The following is a 24,682-nucleotide window of genomic DNA, read 5'->3' as shown; positions in this document are numbered from 1 at the left end:
GAACTCACCATTTATAACTGATGACATCAGAACTCACCGTTTATAAGGATATAATTTACAAGATATTCATGGCTTTTGTGTATTATATCCTTATAATACACAAAAGCCATGAATATCCTGTAAATTATATCCTTATAAACGGTGAGTAGTGATGTCATCAGTTATAAACGGTGAGTAGTGATGTAATTTCTGTCACATGACTCACTAAAATTTGTGTATTATAATAAATAAGTTCCATGACCTGTATAAAAACACTCGGCCTTCGGCCTCGTGTTTTTATATGGTCATGAAACTCCTCGGTAACTTATAATATCCTTATATTTTACAAGAGGGGGTACTTTATTCACTATATAATTTACAAGAGGGGGTACTTTATTCACTATATAAATAGTTTTTGGTGATGTAACTGGTTATAATCAGTGCCTAGTGATATCACAGCCACTGGTAGATTTTATACCTTGTTCTGCCCTAGGTAGTAGGCACAGCCCCATTCTGCCTCCTCGTCTGTATGACTGGTGCAGGCATTAGGCAGTCTGTGTGTATGTAGTACTGGAGAAGGGTGTCCCCATACCCACAAACGTCAGGAAAAGGGGATTTTTATTTAGAATAGTGCAATTGTTTTCTATATAGGTGTTATGTTTTGGTAGCCAAGGATGAGTAGAGTATAACGGTGCTTTATTAGCAGGTTCATGCAGTCATTACACTTCAACAGGAAATTTTCGTAGAATTGAAATTTCACCCTGAAGCTTCATCTTTAGGCATGATGTGCCCTTTTGTTCATGGCCATTAGGTCAGCAAATGTGTTACATAATTTATGTGGAAAAAAACAGCTGTTCTTTCAAGCTCTTATTGTATTTGACCTCTGCCCCCCCCCCAAGGCTCTGGTTTCCACTTTAGGGGTGCAGGCTGACAGCTTAGGACCCAAACTGGCATGGGTTAATCATTAGTCTGTGGAGCATGACCCCCAAAAATGATTGTTGTCCGGGCCGGGGTTAAAGCTATTTGGTGGAATCGTTGGTGGTAAGGTTTCAGGCAGCATCCAGCAACACCAGTGACTTGACCAGTCAGCCTCAAATAATGTGATTCTGAGAATAATTGAAACACATATTGAGACACTTGCGCGCTACAGCAGTGCTGGGCCAGGTCTGTCAGTTGCTTGTGATTCTGAGAATAATTGAAACACATATTGAGACACTTGCGCGCTACAGCAGTGCTGGGCCAGGTCTGTCAGTTGCCCTAGGCAAACCAGATGGCCGTTAGTAACTTCGGTCCCCGCAGCAGCTGTGCGCAACCGAGGACGCGCGTGCGCAACCGAGGACGCGCGTGCGCAACCGAGGACGCGCGCACGTAATTGTGCGTAACCGAGGAATCACGCGCGTAATGTGCGTAACCGAGGACGCGCGTGAGTAATTGTGCGTAAACGCGGTCGCGCGTGCGTGGTCGTGCGCAAAGCACTTTGACTTCACAGAGCGCACCCACTTTTCAATGTTGTAACACTTGCCGGACTAGGGGTAGGCTGCATATAAGGTAAATGCCTGGCGCCCCCAAGCTTTGCGCCCTAGGCACGTGCCTCTTTTGCCTACCCCTAGTTCCGGCCCTGCGCTACAAAGACACAGAGCAGCCGCAGACTCTGTTGGCGCGTTAAGAGTTAAGGACGCGGCAGGAGGGGGGGGTGTTTCCATTTCCCACGGCCTGACCCGGAAGCTCATCTTTCTCCTTTCTCTCCGCCTGTAGCCTCGGAGATGGCGGAGTGGAAGGAGGAGGTAGAGGTGCTGGTTCAGCGAGTGGTAAAGGACATCACTGGTGCCTTCCGCAGGAACCCCAATATGTGAGTCATCCAGTCTCGCGTTATGACGCCTCGTGGGCTGGGGATATGATATCACTCTCGAGCTAGGATACGGGAAGAAGCCTTCAACTTTGCAAAACTTTCCTCTGCTTTAGGCGTTTTATATACACATCTGGAAGTATACAGCTACGTACTGCATAGTGCAACACTATAAGAGTCGCAACAGGCCAAATGTATCGTATATACAAATATGTATTTATATAATGTGTGTGCATGTATTCCCTTTTTAATTACGGACAGAACATTGTGTAGCCCCTATTCATTTAAATGCCTATGCAACATTTGTGCCCACAGAGTAATGTTATTTGTTTTATGTGCCCAAACTCGACTGGGTTGGTATGGGCAGCCTCCTAGTTTGGGATCCTCTGAGACACAGACTCTTCATTTGTGCCCCATGACAGGTGACATCAGTACTCACCAGCATCCTTCCAATTAACAAATAAAAAGGCAGCTCTATTTACACTATTTTGATTACTAAGATAAAACTGTATACACACCAGGTGCTGTCAATTAAAGGTTGCATAATCTGTTTATTGTAAGAAAGGAACATGTAAGAGAATGTATCTCCTATGCTACTGCCAATATTTTCTACTGCACTAACTCTAAACCACAAAATGGCTACATACACTGAGGGGAGCTGGCAGAATGAATGCAGTACAGTCCAAAAACAATTTTTTTCTTCAGCTGAAATAAAATGTTTTAAAGGCAAAGCCTGAGGATGGTGTGCTTCATATCCTGTTATTCAAGAGAATGAATGCAGTAGTCTGCATGCGAGTGAACCCTTGGATTGAGGCAATGCAAGGGGTGACTTTAAGCATTTTATCACCCGCTCACCCTGGATTGTCCCATGTGCATTTGCCCAGACGGTATAGTCAACTTATTTATTTAGGCCTCTTTTTGATGTCTAATATTTCTTTAGGGCCTTGGATTATAAATTGACAATGAGTTTTGAGATGCCTTTTTTAAAAAAAAAAAATACAGTGCAGAGACTATCTAGACCAGTAAATAAGAGTTCACCCCAAATCTTACCATAATCAAACCTTAAAGAGATACTGACACCAGAAAATATTCTTTTTTTTAATATTTATAATAACATTGCCTTTGAATGCTATTTACAATAAATGTGTAGAATAATGTCTTCCTCCACTGTTTACCTTAGTTTTTTTCCCACATGGTAACTTCCTATCAATTACCCTCTTATTATTGTTATATTATATTGGTCATCCCAGCAAATGGCTAATGGACCTCTCTCTTGGTCTGTTTTAGAGATGAAATCGGATTAATCCCATGCCCTGAGGCTACGTATAATCGTAGCCCTATAGTTTTGGTAGAAAACAAACTGGGTGTGGAGAGCTGGTGTATCAAGTTTCTACTTCCATATGTACACAATAAGCTTCTCCTATACCGCCAGAAAAAGCTTTGGCTTAACAGGGATGGTGAGTATTTCACTCTCTGTATTGCTTTTGCTTTCTATGTTTGTACTGGAATTTTAATCCTCCTTTGCATTTTCAGTGGCCCACACATTTATATCAGTGGTTTCTGCATTTTATATTGGTAGATTAAACCATACCTCCCAACATTTTGGAAATAAAATCTCAAAATTGTTATAAAAGTATCTTATCTGAAGCTGTGGCTGTTCTGGGCTTCCTGCCAAAAGCCAATTAAGTTAGAAACTTTGTTTCTTTTTCTGGCTGTTTAGTGCAGAGAAAAACGGGACTTTCAAGTACAAACGAGGGACTGTTGGTTGAGCTGTCAAAAGAGGGACAGTCTCTCTAAGAACGGGACAGTCCCTCTAAAAACGGGACAGTCCCACTAAAAACGGGACAGTCCCTCTAAAAACGGGACAGTCCCTCTAAAAACGGGACAGTCCCTCTAAAAACGGGACAGTCCCTCTAAAAACAGGACAGTTGGGAGGTATAACATACATTTTGGCTATACTTGTAAAATCAACACTGCCCAAAATGTATAATGTGATCTACTCAAAACAGTGTGCCCAAAGCCTATTTCATTATGTATATATTTATGTATTTATAACATGAAACTTGGATGCTGATTGTTCCATTATAACAACAGGCAGTTCATTTTATACATATTGCATATTTGAATTACTTTACTATATTAACTAGTGTCTTTTCACTCTTTCTGTCTTTAAAGAATTAGATGTTTTAAATGCTGTCAGTGAATAAACATTAAAGGTTTTTCAGAAATACCTTATATTATGCATAGTTCTAGTAGATATACAACACTCCGTGTATCTCTTTTTAACCCAAGATAGAAAGTAGTTATAGATATGGTTAACAGTGCTATTATTGTTCTCTGGCTCTTAACAATGGTGGTTTTGTGAGTCTGTGGGACAAGACGACTCATAAAATTTTCCATGAAAATAACTTGAAGTTCCTGTAATTTGTCATTGTGTAGGGAACAGATTGTCAACACAGCACAGTTGTTATTGGTCCATTCATTGAAATATAGCACAGGTTACAGTTTATGTATTTTTTTGTATGTGGTACATGTATGGGACTTGTTATCCAAAATACTCGGGACCTGGGGCTTTCTGGATAACGGATCTTTCCATAATTATGATCTCCATACCTTAAGTCTACTACTACCGGTACTCCTAATTTAAACATTATATAAACCCTATAGGCTGGTTTTGCTTCCCAAAAGCATTCATTATATCTTAGTTTGGATCAAGTACAAGGTACTGTTTTATTACCATAGAGAAAAAGGAAATCATTTTTAAAAATTTGGATTATCTGATTATAATGGAGTTTATGGAAGATGGCCTTTCTGTAATTTGGAGGTTTCCAGATACCTGTATTGCTCACCACATGTCCAGAAGACAGTAACCAAAAAAAGAGCCTGCTTCATGAAGCAGTCTTCATGTCTTGACAGTTATTAATGTGATTTACTCCACAGAAGCCATTTTGCCAAATTTAGACAAGATTAATACTATTTCTGCTATAGAGTACATTTTAAATCACAGTTGTTTTAGTATTTTACAGGCGAAAAATGGGTTAAACATCTTTCATAACAGTAGTTTCCTAACTTCTTGTAAAATAAAAAATATTACATATAAAAGTGATCCTATGTGTGCAAAGTTAAATGTTGTGATGATCCAGTTATACTCCAAATCAGCGTAGACAAGGAATATATATTGCAGCGAGATGATATTTTCCAAGGTTTGGACTTGTGTCTATGGCTCATGGTATTCGTTCTTTGTTTGTTAATCTGTCGGTTTGGTGACTCCTGGGGGTGAACTTGTTGGTTGACTTGTGCTTGATCGTACTGTGAGAATGCTTGTTCGATCTCATGGACAAGTGGGTTCATTATCATACCAGGTAGTATGCTGTAAACACGTATTGTCAGCTTTTTGATTGGTTGGGGTAGTAAGTAGGTATAAATAGGTGAGCCATGTGCTGAAATATTCTTGGGTGTTTTGTTCCTTGTTTTTCCAGGTCTCTATCCAGTCCATGTGATACACAGAGCCATTTTGTCGTATTAGAGCAGTGCTGTCCAACTTCTGTGGTCCCGAGGGCCGAAATTTTTCTGGCCTACATAGTGGAGGACCGATAATGGAAGCCAGTGTTGACCACTCCCTGTTCTTTTAAACCACACCCACTTTAAATCACACCCATGTTACCTCAAGATCATGTGCACATTAATTGTGGTAGCACACCAAAAAAACAAATGGTTACTGCTCACTGCAGGGATATCACTTATCACTCATATGTGAAAAAAGTTGTCATATTAACATACCCTTAAATCCATGTACCTCCTCTATTTCTTGGATAACACAGCATCCCCAGCACATGATTAAACACCTTAGGGGGTCCCTAACAATAATTTATTTTCATACTCTAACAAACCCCCAGAACAAATACCAGGGTTATGTTCCACAGGCAGAGCAGGGCACACAACACAGGGAGCATATGGAAGGCAGAACAGAGCAAGAGACAGGGAAATCCATCAGGACCACTATAAACTGTACTACATACAGTGACAAAGTGCTGGTTCCCCTTTAGCATTAAAAGGTGAACAAAGTGGGCAGTTTCAGTCTGGGTCTCAGGTGTGAACAGTACAGGGCTTTAGGGTGTGAACAATAGAGGTGTCACAGATGTGAACAATGCGGGGGGATCACAGGTGTGAACAATACAAAAATGTTGTATATTTGGACAGGACCAGATACAATACTCAAGGGCTATAGGGCTACCAGATTTTATACATTTGTCTGAAGAAGTTGTGCCTATATGACATCTTTTTAGTGGGGTGACAACAATGGACAAGTGGATTTGTATTGTCATTTCAGCCATATACAGTAATACAGTGCATTGTAGAAACTAAACATCATTCCTCCAGAATGCATGGTGCTACACATAGGACTATATGGGGTGAGATAAGACATTTCCTGATATTTACTTGCCCGTAAGAGTTCATGATATGAGTGTGATATTGGAATATGTATTGTGCATTCATGTGTGGAATAAGGGTCATCCATTTTGTGAGAGTGATGTCAGGGTTATTGGTGTCCATAGTAGTTCTATTTTGTTTGGAGAGTCAATTTTCTGGTAGTATTGGGGGTCAAAAGCAAGTGTAGGTGGTTATTTTTGTCATCATTTATCATTGGAATAACATTTGTTTGGCAAATGTACAGGTAAATGTAATAAAGGGAAACGTTGATTGGGCAAAATAGGGTTTCTTTGTCAGATTTGTAGTAGATATTATTGCTAGATTATCCTTGTTAAAGTGGTCATACAAACACCGATATTACCATGAAAAAGGTTTTGTACAAATTTTCGGTGTGTGTGTGTATGGTGGAAGACGAGGCAATCAATATCGGCAAAAGCCTTGGATATACGTAGTCTCACTGAACAGGCAAGATGGAAAAGGTGCCCGAACTTTGGCAAATCATTAATGATGAGTTAGCAGCTATAGAGATAATTCTATTGCTTCTACTTGCATATCTGATGATTCAGCTCTCTACATTAGTATAGAAAACAAATGTGTATGGCCACCTTTATATTACGTAGGGCTAGAGATTGCCATGGATGACTACATTGAATTTTCTGTAGCTGGAAGTTATCACCAGCAGGCGGTCAAAAGCCAACCTGTGTCTTAGCCCTAAGGAAATGCTATTTACTCCTAAAGTTTATATTTTGCAGGTTTTGTATTATTTATACAACATAAATTATGTGGTTAAACAAGTGGTTTCAAATTTCTCATTTGGTGCATTTTCTTACTTATGCTGCCGTTTTATCCTGATTTATTGAATTCTATAACTACTGTAATGTTTCTCACCACTAGAGTATATGCCCTGTTGAGCATTTTCAGGCCTGGAACATCATTGCTCAGAGTACTTTTCATTAGGCATAGATAGGAGAGGCTCAATTTATTCAAGTGTCAGTCCCTAGAGAAACATGTTTTGTACTTATGCACAGAAAACACTGAGCTGACTGACCTAATACAAAACACATCACTCCTAAACTCTCTAATGTAAGAGCCCTGAAAATCCAGTGAATAGCACCTTTCTGCTTACTTTGCTTCCATGTCTGGAAATAGTTCAGATTCATAATATGTTGTCATTAAAACAACATTTTAAACACTTTTAGTGCCAAGTTGCAGGTAAATGTAGATTTATCAAGTGGTGAAGTTTTGTTTAATAGTCAAAGCAACAGTGTTATATGTGCCTCATTATTTTCTTCTGAGTGCAATGAGCCCAATCATGCCCTAAATGTAAAATAGCGCAGGGAACATTATGGCATCTGTTGCAGATGTGTAACAAATTAAGACTTCATTGGGATAATGTGGTTGGTTCTCTGAAAGGCGATGTAATTTCCTTGAGCAAGACTTAATGATGTCTGAAAAAAAGAACTTGGTAACACCAACACCTATTAACTAAATGGTCTTTTAAAGGGGCTGTTCACCTTTTAAATTAACATTTAGTATGATGTAGAGAGTGATATTCTGAGACAATTTTCATTTGTTTTTTTTTACTATTTGTCATTTTTGAATTATTTAACTTTTTACTCAGCAGCTCTCCAGTTTGCAATTCTAGTAGTCTGGTTGCTAGGGTCCAAATTCCCATAGCAACCATGCATTGATTTGAATAAGAGACTGGAATATGAATAGGAGAGGGCCTGAAGAGAAAGATGAATAATACAAAGAAGCAATAACAATAAATTTGTAGCCTTACATAGCATTTGTTTTTTGCATTTGAAAGCAGTAGAGTCAGAAGAAAAAGACAAATAACAATAAAACTATAAAAATAAATAATGAAGGAAAAATTGATGAGAATTGAATTAGCCATTCTATAACATACTAAAAGTTAACTTAAAGGTGAACCACCCCCTTAAATGAAGCAGGTTTTTGGAAATAGTTTGAATCTCACACAGAGGATTCAAACTCTTCTGTAATGTTAAAGAATGTTGTTATTTAGTAGTACATAGTCTCTGGACAATTTGTGTTTTCTTGACAATAAAATGTGCTGTCTAAAGGGACATTATACCGATCCAATATGAGCTTAGAAAAATGCAATTATTTTTTTTTTGTTCCACTTGTTTCCAGCTTTTTTTCCAACATGCAAGCAAACCATGGTGTATGTTCCAACACACACCATATGAAGGAAAACGAGAATCTGCTTTTTTTTATAAGCACATAGTGAATTATTGAAGCTTCAAATGGTATTTTTTTGTGCAGAGACCACAATGTTTTCTCAAAACGGAAGCTTCCTGAATGTGGATTTTGTTTAGCATTCCTATGAAAAACACATGTATTAGCAATGGTAGAATTGTTGTCAAGGTTTTGCTAAAGACTATGTATAAATATGACCCATATTAGTTAGACAAGCAGTTTTGCTTTTGTACCTGCAAGCTCGCATTAACCTCTAAACTGCATTGGCTCTAATGGGCATTTCTAGATGACTAGATAATCCCAGCTACTAGATACAAATATAACTGAGATCTAGTGCCACCATCACTCCAGGCATAAATGCTCTTTGAACCTAACAACCTTTTTCTATACTCGGCTGACTTCCTTAAAGGGCAAGTCAACTCCAAAATAAAAATGTGCCTAATAAAAGAAAACATAATTGTAAGTAAATTTCCAATATACATTTAATACTTACAAATTTTCAGTGCTTTTAAAGTTATTTGTAAAAATGTTTGCTATTAAAAGCAGTATTTGCTTATCTAGTGGATGTTACTTTTTAAACAATTTTGCAAAAGTGTTGGTTTCCCAGCAAAGACAGGTCTGTTAATCAGTTGCCTTGTCTAACATTGTGTCAACAGTCTGAGTTACCAGGGTAGAGAATAGAAAGGGACAGACAAACACTGTTTTGAATAGCAATACATATACAAATACATTTTTTAAAAAAATACTTTGTATAAAGCAAAGTTGCTTAGAATTATGTTTTCTTTTATTAGGCACTAATAAAATGATGAATCATTTAAAATGATTTAAACATTATATAATCCCAGTGGGATTATTTTGCCACTAATAAGGATTCATTATATTTTAGATGGGACCAAGCACAGAGTACTGTTTTATTATTAGAGAATAAGTAATCATTTTAAAAAATGTGCATTATTTGCATTAAAGGAGAAGTAAACCCTAAAATTTTATGGCTAAAAATGCCTATTTTATATACTGAATTTATTGTACTAGTCTTAAGTTTCAGCTTCTCAATTGCAGAAATGATCCAGGAATTCAAACTTGTCATAGGGGGTCACCATCTTGGAAAGTGTTTTGAGCAGCTGTTGAGAAGCTAAGTTTAGGGGTTATTGCAAATCATCAAACAGAAAATTAGGTTTATCTGTAATATAAGCTGATGCTAACAAGGCTGATTATTAAATTCTGTTGCTAGTTGCACTGATTTCTGTGCTGCCATGTAGTAATTATCTGTACTAATTATACTTATACTGTGACTTTTATTTTCTATGTGTACTGTCTATTGTGAGTTGGTCCCTAAGCTCAGTAAGTGACAGCAGCACAGAGCATGTGTAGTGAATCAGCAGAAAAGAAGATGGGGAGCTACTGGGGCATTTTTGGAAACACAGATCTTTACTGCTAAAGGGCTGTGGTTGCCCTGGGCTGGTGCAGAAGCCCAAAACATAATATACAACATTTCTAGCTAGTTCTTTAGTTATGCTTTAGTTCTCCTTTAAAATTGAGTCTATGGGAGATTGCCTTCTTGTAATTTTGAGCTTTCTGGCTAGCAGGTTTGTGAATAACGCATCCTATAGCTGTAGTTTCGTCTCAAAATAGTGTTCTATTCTGTAGGGTTAGGGACTTGGGTATAGTAAAACTTCATCTGTAAAACATTATTTACTAAACTGCACTGAGAGGTCACATAAAACAGTGATAGCAACACGTCTGCTTTTTTCACTCTTATCCATAAGACTGCATCTTTTGTTTTCTGTGTATCAACAATACATTCCTGGTCTGCAATGCTTTTATTGCTTTTATTTTATTCTAGTGACCACAAAGAGTAAATTCATCGATTTGTGCTTCTGAGCTATCTTGGTCCATAAATATGATGGATTGTAAAGTTTGCAGATATGCCTGTAGTGAGACTGTGAAAAGTAGCTAGTAAAGAAAGGGATTATATTTATGTGTGTGAACATTCTGACATTCCAGAGTCCTCCAAATGCTATTAGTTGCTGCAAAGTCAGTGCCACAGCAGCAGCTCTCACACAAGTGGCCTAGAAGCCTAGATGAGAGACTCATTTCAGCATATGGCAAATAGTTTGCTTTATATTGTGGGACCCCAACCTCTTTTACCTGTGAGCAGTGTCGGACTGGCCCACCGGGATACCAGGAAAAGTCCCGGTGGGCCCAGGTGTCAGTGGGCCCTCATGCTGCTAAACATTTGGTTTATTTCATGGCCATTCCCTATTTCTATGAGAAAAAGAGGCTGAATAGATGGAATAGTGGATTATAGTTTGTAAAGAAAAGATACTAGGAGAATAGAGGTTGAGTGAGGAAAGGAAGAATAATAGTACTGAGAGTGGGCCCCTGGTCTAAGGTTTTTTGGTGGGCCCCTGGTCTAAGGTCTTTGGGTGGGCCCCTGGTGTCCCAGTCCGACACTGCCTGTGAGCCACATTCAAATGTTGAGGAGCATCACAAGCAGGAAAATAGTTCTTGGGGGGGGGGGTAGAGTGCCAAATGTGTTTGCCTATTGGTAGTCCCAATGCGGACTGGCAGTCTAAAAGAGGCTTTGTTTGATAGTACACTTGGTTTTTATGCAAACAAAACTTGCCTCAAAGCCAGGAATTCAAAAAAGGAGGAGCCACTAGGAGCAGCTTCCAAGGAATTGCAACATGCTGCTCACAAGCCACTAGTCCTTTATGTGCTGGCAGCTACAGTGGGGATTTAGTGCGGTTTTAAGTCCTTTTGCTTACCAATGATGCTACCCTAAGGGAGACTGCAAAACTGTGTGCTTCTTCCACAGCATGGACTGCAAAATGGAGTCTTAGCTCCCACAAGGCACTGTGTTGGTCACATGTTAGGAGTATGGTAGCCTGATTACATCAAATGCACTCCTATTATTAGCCTTATGGAGGTCCTGTATAGTTCCCTGAAACAGCCAGCAGAGGGAGTTCACCTCAAGGGAGCAATCAAATATAACAGCATATGCTGAAGACATGACACCCGTTTTACTTTAAAACACTTTTGGTATTACGGTTCCTTTAAGGATATGTTGGTTCCAAAAAATGAAATGGTTGGTCATTTGTTGGTCTTGCCGAAGGGCCTAAGCTTGCAATGTGTGGGCATTATAGTATGAAAGGTACTTCACTTTGTTAATGTTAATGCTTCTGTGCTTGATTTATTATACTGCGTGCTATATATAGATACATCTTAGCATCTAAATCGTTTTCTTTAGAAACTCATTTCTTTTAAGGGCATAGCAGACAACTGGTATCAGTCAAGGTTATGAACTGGGGACAAAAGTTTGTGATTGCTGAATGATTGCAAACTTATAATGAAAAGATGCATCACTCAGCGTTCAGTATTCACCTGCTGAACACAACAGGGCTTGCATCAGGTTAGAGCAGTGGGAACAGTAGCATGTCTTCCAATAAAAATGAACCATAATGAAAACACATATTCTGCCCTTACATCCCCTTATGTGCATAACAAAATTACATATAAATAAAAGCATTTCTTTATCAGTAATTCAGCTGTAGTTTCAACAATATCTAGGACAGCTGATATGTGTTTTTAGGAAGCCAAAACACTTTCACATAACAACGCTCAACCTTACTACCTATTAGGATAATGCTTAACAGGATGTTGACCATGATAAATTGCCTCCTGGATAGACGATAAACTGTGCAAAAATACATTTACATACAATTCACCATGGAGATTTGAATTACCTACTATACACAGTATTTTCTGCTGTTTTGTAGCTCGCATGTATTATATGGCATCACCCTTAGCCACTATAAATCGTGTGCTACCATAGAGGATAAAGAAAGATAGTGATTTTTTAACCACTGGGCGCATAGATATAGTTACATAGTTTCATTTAAATACCCTTAACAACTAGATCACTCAAACGCTGATTTAACTAATGCCAACGTATTTTAATATAGAATTGACGTTTGCATTACTCCTTTGGGACTTATAATAATTTTGATTTATTGCAGAGTTGATCGATGTTACATGCACGCTGCTATTGCTGAACCCAGATTTTACTACAGCATGGAATGTAAGGTATGCCACCCTCACCATGTGACATTGCACTGCACATCTGCTAACTATATGTACACACTTGACTAAAATGATCTACATCTCTAACTATTCATAAATATCAAACAAAATATAAGTATCTGTTAATTATACACACATTCTTCACATTTGCAATGATACACACTTCTACTAACTGAGGGTATGGAGGGGTGTGGGTATGAATGCTGCCTTTTCATTTGGAGGGGTTGAACTTGATGGACATTGTCTTTTTGCAACCCGATTTAACTATGTAAACAAATTTGCATGAGGTATTTTGCCCATGAAGGACAATATGGATGTATTTTCTTATGTATCTCCACTGACCCAACATATTAATGCATTTCAAGAACCAAATTGTATTCCTAAATGCATGCAATCCAAAATGTAATATGTAAAATGTTATTGCTTTTTAAATTGGCCCATCCTATGTTTCATGTGTGCAGTGGAAAGAAATAAAAAGGCCAGTCTGATATTAGCCAGCAGTTATGCAGCAGCAGTGTTGGGCAGCCGCAGTATTACAATTACTCATATTTACAAGCAGTTGTTTGGAAATTTGTTTATGGTGCTAAATATTTTTCAGGATTTTGGCAAATTGCTATTACTAACTTAAAGGACAAGGAAAGGTAAAGAAAACAACTGAACTGCATTTGAATGTTTCATTATAATACACTGGGCTTCTTCTGTTTCCTAAATCTCTACATTCCTCTTATCTAGCCATTAGACCTGATACACATCACCAAACTTCCACTTTTGCATTCCATCCACTTGCCCTGAGCTAGTACTGCATTAAATTAAGTGTTTGCTCAGGTTTTTTTCAGGTTTGCTTCAGTAATGACACACTCAGTGGAGCAGGAAAGTTGCTCAGAAACGACTACATAAAAATGAGAGTGGCTTTTCTATAAACCAAGACAGCACCTGTGATAGTGAATGTTTTGTATTGTCTAATACCTTTTATAAAAATGGTTTACTACCACAAAATTGTAAACTTTCATGCTGCTTTATTTTCTGACTCTCTGACATTTTCTGCACCCTCTTAAAACAGAATGGATTCTGGGACTTCAAGATTCTCTTTCCAGAGCATTTTTGCTCTGTCCTTAAAGGAAAGCAGGGGGACTTCAAGCCCCTCTCCCCCCCCCCCAAAAAAGTATATTTTCTATTAAGATATTTGCTTTGAAACCAGTTATACTTGCCAGAGTGCAATAGTAGGCAGTGGGGGATATGACTGTGTCTCCTGAGCTGCCTAAATACTAGAAGTTGATCAGTGGCCCATTATTTACTTATTCATGTATCCTGACCAGGTACACTCCTATTTTATAAAGAATACTGCCTTTTATGTGTCCATACGTTCCATACAAACTGCATCCCCCTGTCTTCCGCCTGCTAGAATGAAAAATTGCCTGTGCCATGGCAGCGTTTCGTTTTCCGAAGTTGCCTCACAAAGAAACTTCGGGCGACTTTGGAAAACGAAGAGCCGCGAGTGCCATGCCACAGGCGATTTTTCATTCTAGCAGGCGGAAGACAGGGGTAAACAGTTCGGGGAGATTAGTCGCCCCAAAGAAGAGGCGATTAGTCACCAGGCGTCTAAAGGGGAAGTTCACCTTTAAGCTTTCTTTTAGTGTGTTATAGAACACTAACACCAATTCTAAGCAATGTTTCAATTGGTCTTCATTATTTAATTTTTTTTTAAATAGTTTTTGAATTATTTGCCTTTATCTTCTTTCCAGCTTTCAAATGGGGGTCACTGACCCCATCTAAACTAACAAATGTTCCGAATTTATTGTTATTGCCACTTTTTATTGCTCATCTTTCTATTCAGGCCTCTCCAATTCCAGTATCTTGTTTAAATCAGTGTATGGTTGCTAGGATAATTTGAAACAGCAAACTGAAGAGCTGCTTAATAAAAAGCTAGATAAAAGCTTCATAAAACAACAAATATTGCAAATTGTCTCAGAATATCACTCTCTACATCATACTAAAAGTTAACTCACAGATGAACAACCCCTTCAAGAAAACAATCTCCTGAGTGCTATGACATGGTTTGTAAAATAGTCTTCTCTCTTCTATCTTTTATGTGGTGTCATATCTTTAGGGACATGTAAAATATATATATAATGCTGTGGATAGATGATTGACCAAGTGTGATGCTTTACCTTGCAGCTAGAGAATTTCTGCTTTTTACAAATATCTTTTCTTGGATGTTTATTCTGTACTTTACAGACCTGTTGGAATAATTTCTATTTACAGGAAAGAGTTAATACAATCTGGAACCTTGAACCCAGTTAAAGATTTACAGCTTGGAAAACTGGCATTGACTAAGTTTCCAAAGAGTCCCGAAACATGGATCCACAGGTCAACATTTCTTTATTTTTTTAATCTCATTAAAAAAAAAAGACTACTAATGTATATGTTATTTATTTTGTAAACAGTCTGTTTCCTTGTCTCACATTTGCATTATTTCCTGACTCCAAGATAGCAATTGGACTAGTCCCTGGATCAACTTGTACTATGAGAAGATAGCTATCTTCTATAACCCTGTATTCCCTCACTTGCTATAAAAAGCCATCCAACCCCTTCTTAAAGCTATCTAATGTATCAGTGTTCTATCTCTGTGTGTTATTATTACAGATAAAAATATAATTACTTGCTAAAATGAATTTGGTAGATATCCTTCCTCTACTTCTGAGCTTTGTGAATATTGGATTCCAGGTACAATACTTCACTTTACAGAATTCGTAGACCCTTAGATGTGGAATTTTTTTTTTTTTTAACTGCGATATATTTTATGCCTAGAATTTGCAAAATGCAATGTACAAAGAGTGTGCCAAGTGAAATCCACATGATGGCACAAATCTAGTACATGTGGCTGTCTGGAGCATCGAGTGTGGATACTCTCTTGTTAATATTGTGCTAGTTATTTACCAGTGGCATGGTTATAATTTAGTTCCTTAGTTCAACAACTGATTTATGCTTGAGTGTAGGAATGCTTGACTTAAAGCCCTTTAACTTCCAGTGTCCCAAGAGATTATTTGTTGTTCTAATTAACAGCAACTAGTTGGACATTATGTGTATGTTTCTTATTTTGCAGGTAAAAGATGCCATGGTGTAATTGTGCCATTTTTCTGTATTACCCCACAATTTTTATAAAACACAGTACAGTCGTATAAGTATTTAAATATTATCTTTTACTTTTTTGGCACGAAAATAGAAGTATGAGTTTATAATTGAAGTTTTCCAGCAACACTGACTAAGATTTATCACAGCATGATGAAGTCAGAACTGTATATTTACAAATATATGTTTACAATTGCCATAGAACAGCTTTCGCATTATTTCAAACACATTTCTTTCTAATTAGAATTATATCCTTTCTAAGGATATAAGATGGCGACCTTTCAGAATTTTTATTGCTCTCTTTACCTTCTTATTATGAATATTGTAAATATTTCAAGAGAAGACTCGTGGATGCTCTACAGGATTTACATTTGACCTGCGACACTGTATATCATTTGTTGAAATGCATGCATTTTCCAATCTCATCCTATTATCGATCAGCACTCATTTCATCTTGTGCTCTCCAACTGCAAGATTGCAGCAGATTTGACTGCTTTTTAAACATGATTTCCCCTGAGAGATGTGATGTCACTGATTTAATAGTTTTCTGTCAGGCTGCCTCTGTACACTCACCTCATTGGTATACGCAGAACAAGCTGGGAGGTTAGAATTCTGTGATAGAATACCCTATGAGTAAAATACATCTTACTCCCAATTTCCAAAAAACACAGCATCTTCATCACCAGCAACATTTTATAAACAGATCTCTTGACACTTCCAATTAATAGGTGGGGAGCAAGTTAGGAACATTCAAACCCCCTCCATGCCATGGGAAATATTTCATTGTCTGAAACTGGTTACTGAGGTTTTTTACAATTTTAATTTCCAGTTTGTTGGAGATGAATAGATAAAGTTCTTGGGTTACTTTGAAAGTATGCTTCACCCAGCAGAAGGTGTAAATTGATTATAATACATACAGTACATTGACAGCATATGCTTTTTATTACAACTCAAGAATGGGTTACTTTCCCTCCTCCCATATGTCACAGAAGACTATAGATGCTGGAAAAAAAGGATTGCACTGGTGCCCCCACATGATACCATATAGCACAACACTGTTAATATATATATTTTTTTAATACAACAAAATTATTGAAAAAAAAGTGTGCACAATATACAATAAGGCATTTAGCAAGGATGTTTATGATTATTTTGTTTGGTAGACATTTGTAGCTTATAGCACCAATACAGCAACACAAGAGTGGAATAAATAAACTAATGGTGGTGGTGGTGGGACAGCAAGCCTTCTGGCAATTAAATTGTTTTTTCTAATGCTTTCCATTGATACAGGCGCTGGGTATTGCAGCGTGTTGTGCAGGAATTAGTTGTGGCTGCTGTTGTGGGCAAGGATGCCACCTGTCCTGAGACTTATGAGAGGATCCAAACAATTGTGCAAGAAGAAATGCATGTTTGCTATGAGGCTGCTGGAAGATACCCAAGTAACTACAATTCCTGGTCCCATCGCATCTGGGTTATACAACACCTTGGAAATTTAAATGTTAAGGTAAAGGATCTGATCATCTTGTAAATCCAAGATATTTAACCCTGTATAAAAAATATGCAATAACTATGTATGTCCCTTTATAACTTATTATAACGTATATATTATGACCAGGTTGGGTGCCACAGATTTTTTTTGCCTCCACAATAATGCTCGTTTTGTCACAAAATATGGATTCTATCCTAAGTGCTGTTAACATTATTCTGTTGCAACTTATATGTTTGCAGGATGGTAAAATGTAAGATTTTAACCATGATTTTTTTCCATTTTTTTATCGTGACTGTAACATTTTCTTAAAGTCACAGTCATTTTCTTACAGTCAATTGGTATTATTTTTTAAATAATACCAATTAAATTAAATACCGGTTATTCAAAAAAGGAAGGGGGGTAATAGCACTCCAACTTGAAGCAGTAAAGAGTGACTGAAGTTTATCAGAGCACAGGTCACATGCACATGAGGGCATCTGGGAAACTAAGAACATGTCTAGCCCCACGTCAAAGTTCAAAATCAAATATAAAAAAATCTGTTTGTTCTTTTGAGAAATGGATTTCACTGCAGGATTCTGCTGGTGCAGCACTATTAACTGATGCATTTTGAAACTAGCTGGGTTAGTTAACCTCAGGAAAGACATATTATAGACCGAAATTCTAGAGTACATAGGTACTACATGATTATGTTCAATATAGCAAAGTGTAGGTATTTAATAGTTATAATAATAATAACTTTACACGTCTATACATAAAAGTCTGAGGTGCCATATAATCACTTGGAGATTATATGTAAAATGTGTGTTTATTAAATGTGTATAATGAATTGTAAATATGAATTGTCTGCTTACCTAGTCAGCACTTATCTTGGGCTCTATGTTTTGGTTTTGCTTGAGGTTTTTTTTTTTTTTTCTTCTATTGCTGGCTAGACTGATAAGGAGTTGTGTTTTCAGTTCTTGCTACTTGCGGATCTAATGAAATGCCAGCTAACCTTTTTTTTGTTCTGCCCCTTTTAAATACTCCTTTGTTAAGGTGTTTCTTTGCACACTGGTGCAGCTGTAGTCAGGATTTGATGGGTTTAAAGAAATTCATTTTAAGACTTTAACAATATTGTGGAGGGAAAAAAAATCTGAAGATTAGGCAGCTACAAGCTAAAGGAATCTCTGAATTCTCTATACCTCTGTTTATACTATATAATGAGTATTTTTTTTAAATGCACTAATTCCTAAAATAGATAATTCTCCATATTTATTATTACAAGATTATCTTATTTAGGGCTAAATAATTCAACTTGAAATATTAGATTATTTCAAACTGCAAAAGAATTGTCTATGAAAATGAAGGAAAACATATCAAGGGCAGTTGAAAAAAAGGGTGGTGCAAAAAAAAAAAAAGAAGAATACTAGCGTTACAGTGTTGTATTCTGTTAACTATTTTTTTGTGTAAGAACTACTTCATATGTTTTCCTGGAAATATATTCTGGGTCATATAATTTATTCTGGATTAAATATTCACCTCTGACAATATTCACTGATAATAATGGTTTGAATGGTCTACTCTGACACTGAAAATGAAATGATTGTATGAGGTCAAACACACTGGTGACCAATTCGTTACATACTGCCAAAATGGCTACATGATCTCTGCATTTATGGCTATTAAAGGCTTCAGATCTTCAAGATATAAGAACACATTTTTTGTGATACTGCTTCAGACCAAGTAAAAGTGGCGTCTTGCATATTATTGGTTTAATAGGTTGTTCCAATTTTTTTTTTTTGTAGCTCCTGATCGATGAGCTGTCTTCAACAAAACACTGGGTCTCCATGCATGTTTCAGACCACAGTGGATTCCACTATCGTCAGTTCCTACTAAAGTCACTACTGTGTAAAACACTAAAGGACTCTGATAATGTGACTGCTGTCCCAGACCTGATTGCAAATGAGAAAAATCCATGTCTTCCAAGAGAAGGAGAGGCTATTTGGAACCAAATATGTTTCGATCTTCCTTATTTATTAGAAGAAGAAATGAAACTCAACAGAGAGCTTCTTGATTCCTACCCTGGACATGAAACATTATGGTGCCATAGGTAACCTAAGGTTCAATATAAACCCTATTGAACAAATCAGTTAGATTCACTTTAGGTGAAATATTGAGTATTGTTTACTCAGAAGGGTTTATATGTACATAAACATCATATCTGGTGACTTATATTTAAGGGATGCACTTGATCCACTGTTTTGGGATTCCACCAAATCCGAACCATAATTTACTTATGGAAATCAGGGCTAAGAAGGGTTAAAGAGCTAGGAGAACTGCACTTGTAGTATGTCGAAATTTTTTTTTTCACTTCCTTGTGAAAACGTCACTTGGCAATTGTATTCTGCCAACTCCTGCTGAAAATGTAGAAACCAGAACCGAATTCAGTGCGTCCCTTTTATATTCCACCGAAGGGATAAGGGATTGAACAGAATCATTTTTAACTTATTATGCAAATATTTTCTCATTTGGTGGTGGGAAAAAGATGAAACTATATACTAGATTTCCAAGATCCTGAAAAACAGCACATGTACACCTGAGTATTAGGAACAGCATTTTTAAATCAAGTCAGTGCAAATTAGAATTCCATTATACAATAAGCTGTGATAATAAAATAAATATTCATGCACAGCTCGTATGACAGTATACGTTGCCTGGGTGCAGAAAGCCCAAAAGGTAATTGTAGAGTAGAAGGAGGCTCATACTCACAGGTCTTAAGGTGTTTATTTAAATAAAAAAACAGCTAACGTTTCGGCTAGCACTCTTTGAGAAAGGCTAGAGTGCTAGCCGAAATGTTTGCTGTTTTTTAGCTGATCACCAAGTCCCCTGTGAATTATTACTCCATCTACTTGATCTTACATTAACAAGAAATTTCTTTCATTTTGAAAACTCGTATTACCTTCAGGTCTCCGGGACAGCAATGGGCAGTGTCCTAGTACCATTATATGCCAACCTGTTTATGATGCAGTTCGAGACAGCAAAAATCACACCATTACTGGGCTCTTCCATTGTGACATATTTTCGGTACATTGATGACCTGTTCTTTATCTGGAATGACAGTGAACATGCTCTGATGGAATTCCACAACAGACTTAATGACCTTGATACCCCGATCAAATTGACACTGTCATCACACTCACGAGATCGACTTCCTGGATTTGCACATCTATAAACGGGAGGGAGGTCTTGGCACCAAATTGTTCAGAAAACCAACAGACCGGAGTTCTCTTCTACATGCCTCCGGCAATCACCCCCCGGCTACCCTGAGGAGCATTCCATACTCTCAATTCATCAGGAACAACTCGGATGCCCAATCAGCTCGGACAGAACTGACAACTATGTTTAACAGACTTCTCGAGAGAGGGTACTATTGAGAGTCTTCTAGACACGCAGTTTAGCAGGGCTATACAACACACTCAGGCCTCCCTACTTAACAAGACAAGGGACACCCCGAAAACCTCGGCACCATTGATATTTACCTCAATGTATTCCTCGGCAGCCAACAACCTCTGGACTGATAAAGGAGAATTGGTCCATGATTTCCATGGATGAATCCTTATCTCTGTTTCAGGCATCCCAGCCGATGATGGGCTACAGACGGGACAGAAATCTGAGGGACATTTTAATGGTCACTGACTTCAAAGGACGCGGGTCTGGACAAACTGATTGGCTATCCAGCAATAAGAAACTGGGCTGCTACAGATGCCCGGATTGCACCACCTGTCGGTGCCTACTCAGCGGACCGGATTTTCCCCACCCGTACACCGGGTGGGGACAGATTGACTTGCACCTCCATGTTTGTTGTGTATATTATTACCTGCCCTTGCGGGCTATACTATGTGGGGAAAACCACCACTACACTAAGAGAAGGCATTAGCAACCACCGTTCAGCAATAAGCAAAGCCCTTAAAGAGGGTCAAGCCAGACAGCCGGTGGCCAAACACTTTCTTAACCATAACCATGGGCTGACGACTTTTAAATGTATGGCCATTGATCACCAACCGCCACTAAGCAGAGGCGAGGACAGGAACAACACCCTCCTCCGCAGAGAATCTCGTTGTATTTTCAAGTTGGACACGCTGACACCCAAGGGACTGAATGAATCACTACCACTGGGTTGCTTTTATTACGGGATGGTCAGTGGGCATGATTAGGTGGACATTTCGATACCCCACTACTTCATTTGCTGGACTATTATAGAGACCTCACTAATTGTCAGTGTATTGCAATGCCCTGTCTTTACTGTTTTGTTTTTAACTCACCTTGCTTACGTCTTCTGATTCACACCAAATTTTGGTTGTCCCACTGGTTTAGGACACATGTAAGCGAGTCCTGTTGTTGATGGACGGTCTAGGCACTCCTTACATGGGATAATGTTGTTGGATTCTTATTTAATATATGTGGGCTAAAACAAACGGCAAATGCACCTTCCCCTATGACTTTATGCTTCTGCTGGTAGGTGCTGGCTGGCAATTTGAACCAGTCTATTATCACTCTACTAGTGTACATGACATTAGAAGATACAGGCTTGCCTGTTCTTTAGGCAGAAAATGGTCTAGAATACCTCCCCATGCACGAGGGAGATTTTTGTGCATGTTTCCCTAGTCTGATGTTTTCCTATGGTAACTTGTCCACCTCTACTGTATTAGATATTGGTACAGGGTAACTGGTTACCCTACTAACATGCTTTCCCATGTCCCCACAACGTGTGTGGGCAGATCCATAGCAATAACTTTATGTATTCTACATCACCATTAAAACATGCCAGTATTTTAATGAAGTGGATCTAAATGTCAGCATGTATTAATAGTAATGTATAACAAACATAGTTATTGATAAATGGACTTGTGTGTGTGTGTGTGTGTGTGTGCTTGTAATTTAACTTGATTTATTACTGTTGTCCTTTGCCATTGTGCTCAGCTCAGTGTTTCTATTTACTGTATATTGGGCCATACTTACTATGGTGTTATTTTCTGGTTGTTGTATATTTCGATATAGTGAACCTAGCTGAGTATTCATTACTGAAAGATCTGTAAAAACACCTGGGCATGGAGCTCTGCCCAAATGTTTGCCTTTCTTTAGCATTGAAATGAAAGATTATTATTTTCTTATTGAAAGTGCTGCAAGAATAATATATGTCTGTTTGCTCAGGTTGATTTGAATTCTCTTTTATGAGTGATTGTTCCTTTCTGATACAAAAAAAAGTCTCTAAAGATGTAGTGTATCATGGGTTAGTGATGCTTTTTTTCCTCCCAGAAAGAAAATGATGACCCCTTAAAATTTACTGCATAGTCATTGTCTTGTGCACTGGCATTCACATTGAGGAAGATATCTTTATTTGTATAGGCAGATACTCCCCCTGAAGCATTCATTCTCATTGCAATGCTTTTAAAAATATGGCCAGTTAAGCTTGTCATGGTTGCCATTAGACTAAATAGATCTCAATTCTCTTTCTGCTCATGTTTGTTCCAATGACCCTTTTCTTGTCGTGAGCTTGGTCCAGTTAACGTTTGGATAATTATGTAACGAAAGGGAAGGCAGTACTTTGCTAAATATGTCAAATGAAGGGGCTTTAGGATTGCCAAAACAGGAGTAAGCTGTACTTTTCAAATTTTATGGTCAGACAGAAATCATCCTTTAAAAACGTAATATTATACAAAAGCAAGTAATTTAGGCATAGTGGCACAAATTCTCCAAGGCCACAACTCAGAGCAACTCACCAACTCAACTCACTTGGCCACTAATAGTTGAAAGCTATCAACGCTTAGAGGCCCATTTACTTAGCTCGAGTGAAGGAATAGAGGAAAAAAACTTTGAATGTTTTTTTTGGCTACTTCGACCATTGAGTGGGCTACTCCGACCTTCAACCTCGAATCGAACGATTCGAACTAAAATCGTTCGACTATTCGACCATTGTATAGTCAAAGTACTGTCTCTTTAAGAAAAAACTTCGACCCCCTAGTTCGCCACCTAAAAGCTACCGAAGTCAATGGTAGCCTATGGGGAAGGTCCCCATAGGCTTTGGTAGCTTTTTGTGGTCGAAGAAAAATCGTTCGATCGATGGATTAAAATCCTTCGAATCGATTTTAGCGCTAAATCCTTCGACTTTGATATTCAAAGTCGAACGATTTAACTTCGACAGTTGAATATCGAGGGTTAATTAACCCTCGATATTCGACTGTCGAAGTTAAATCCTTCGACTTCGATATTCAAAGTCGAAGGATTTAACTTCGACAGTCGAATATCGAGGGTTAATTAACCCTTGATATTCGACCTTAAGTACATTTGCCCCTTATTGTTACTGTTTTGCAAAAGACATCTTACATCCTGTTCTAATACACTTCTATTTTGTTTTCTTTCATCTTTTTTTAAAGGCGCCAAATATTCAAGCTCATTCATCAGCTACTTCTTGAACAAAGTCAATCAGCCACTCCACAATCCACAAGTGCGAGCATCACTGATGGCAGTGGGAACATTTCACATTTGAGTAGCACCTTCCAGAGCTATGTCACTAACCCTATGGATGTAGATGGAATGAGTGATCCAAACAAACAAGGCTACACACAGGAAACAAAACGACTAAAACGTGCCCCTGTACAAGACTCTCTTAGCTTAGATTCTGAGCTCAGGTTCATCAACTGTGTCTTAACCAATTGCTGTAGCCCTGAGCAGTCCAGATTTGCTGCTTCATACAGAAAATGGCTACTCTCTTTGCAAGGTTACTAACAAGGCAAACTTTGGATTATATATATAGTGCAATATTATTTTGACATGCCATGGTTAAACCCTTGGTAACCATGTGCCCCTCACTAATGAGGATATCTACTGCTGAATGGGAAGGATTAGAATTTGTCAGTTTTCCTTTTATTTATTTTTTTAGCCAGTTATTACATCCCTATAACTGTTTCTAACAATCGCATATAAATCAGGTTATTTCAGAATGTTATATCTATTTTTAGCAATCATTCTTGCAGAACCCTTTGTGTTCATCTGGAAGTACCGGTATGTTACATAAACAAGTTATTTTATTTAATCAGTGTAAGCAAGTGAGCACTGGACAAAAAGAAAATGGTCACTTTATTTCCAAGAAGCTGAACTACCTTATGGTCACTAACAACCAGATGTTTAAATGGAACCTCCTCCAGTACATCACTGTGCAACTAAATGTAGTTTAAAGTACAAGGAAAGTCTAAAATAGAATAAGGCTAGAAATGCTGTATTTTGTATACTAAACATAAGCATGAGCTTACTGCACCACAAAGCCTAATCAAACAAATGATTTATGCTTTCAAAGTTGGCCACAGGGGGCTGTCATCTTGTAACTTTGTTAAACATCTTTGCCTGACCCTGACCCTGCACCTGCTCAGTGTGGTCTGGGCTGCTTAGGGATCGTCATAAACAAAGCTGCTTGAATTCTGCATGGCTTGTAAGTAAGGCGGGGGCTCCCCCTGCTGTTCATAAGTATGATT

General features: G+C 38.0%; 1 protein-coding gene across 1 annotated transcript; it reads left to right on the top strand.

Moving 5' to 3' along the window:
* The first annotated feature begins 1,735 nt into the window (after positions 1–1,735).
* ptar1.S (protein prenyltransferase alpha subunit repeat containing 1 S homeolog) lies at positions 1,736–24,246 on the top strand. The gene is given in 7 exon segments (NM_001113427.1): positions 1,736–1,828; positions 3,113–3,282; positions 12,496–12,562; positions 14,822–14,926; positions 16,979–17,192; positions 18,959–19,263; positions 23,588–24,246. Coding segments are annotated over 7 exon segments (1,299 nt in total). The 5' UTR covers positions 1,736–1,742; the 3' UTR covers positions 23,940–24,246.
* Positions 24,247–24,682: the final 436 nt, after the last annotated feature.

Source organism: Xenopus laevis, chromosome 1S (assembly GCF_017654675.1).
Source record: "Xenopus laevis strain J_2021 chromosome 1S, Xenopus_laevis_v10.1, whole genome shotgun sequence".
NCBI classification, from domain to species: Eukaryota; Metazoa; Chordata; class Amphibia; order Anura; family Pipidae; genus Xenopus; species Xenopus laevis.
Note: the sequence above shows the minus strand (reverse complement) of the source record. Positions and strands in the feature narration are given on the sequence as shown.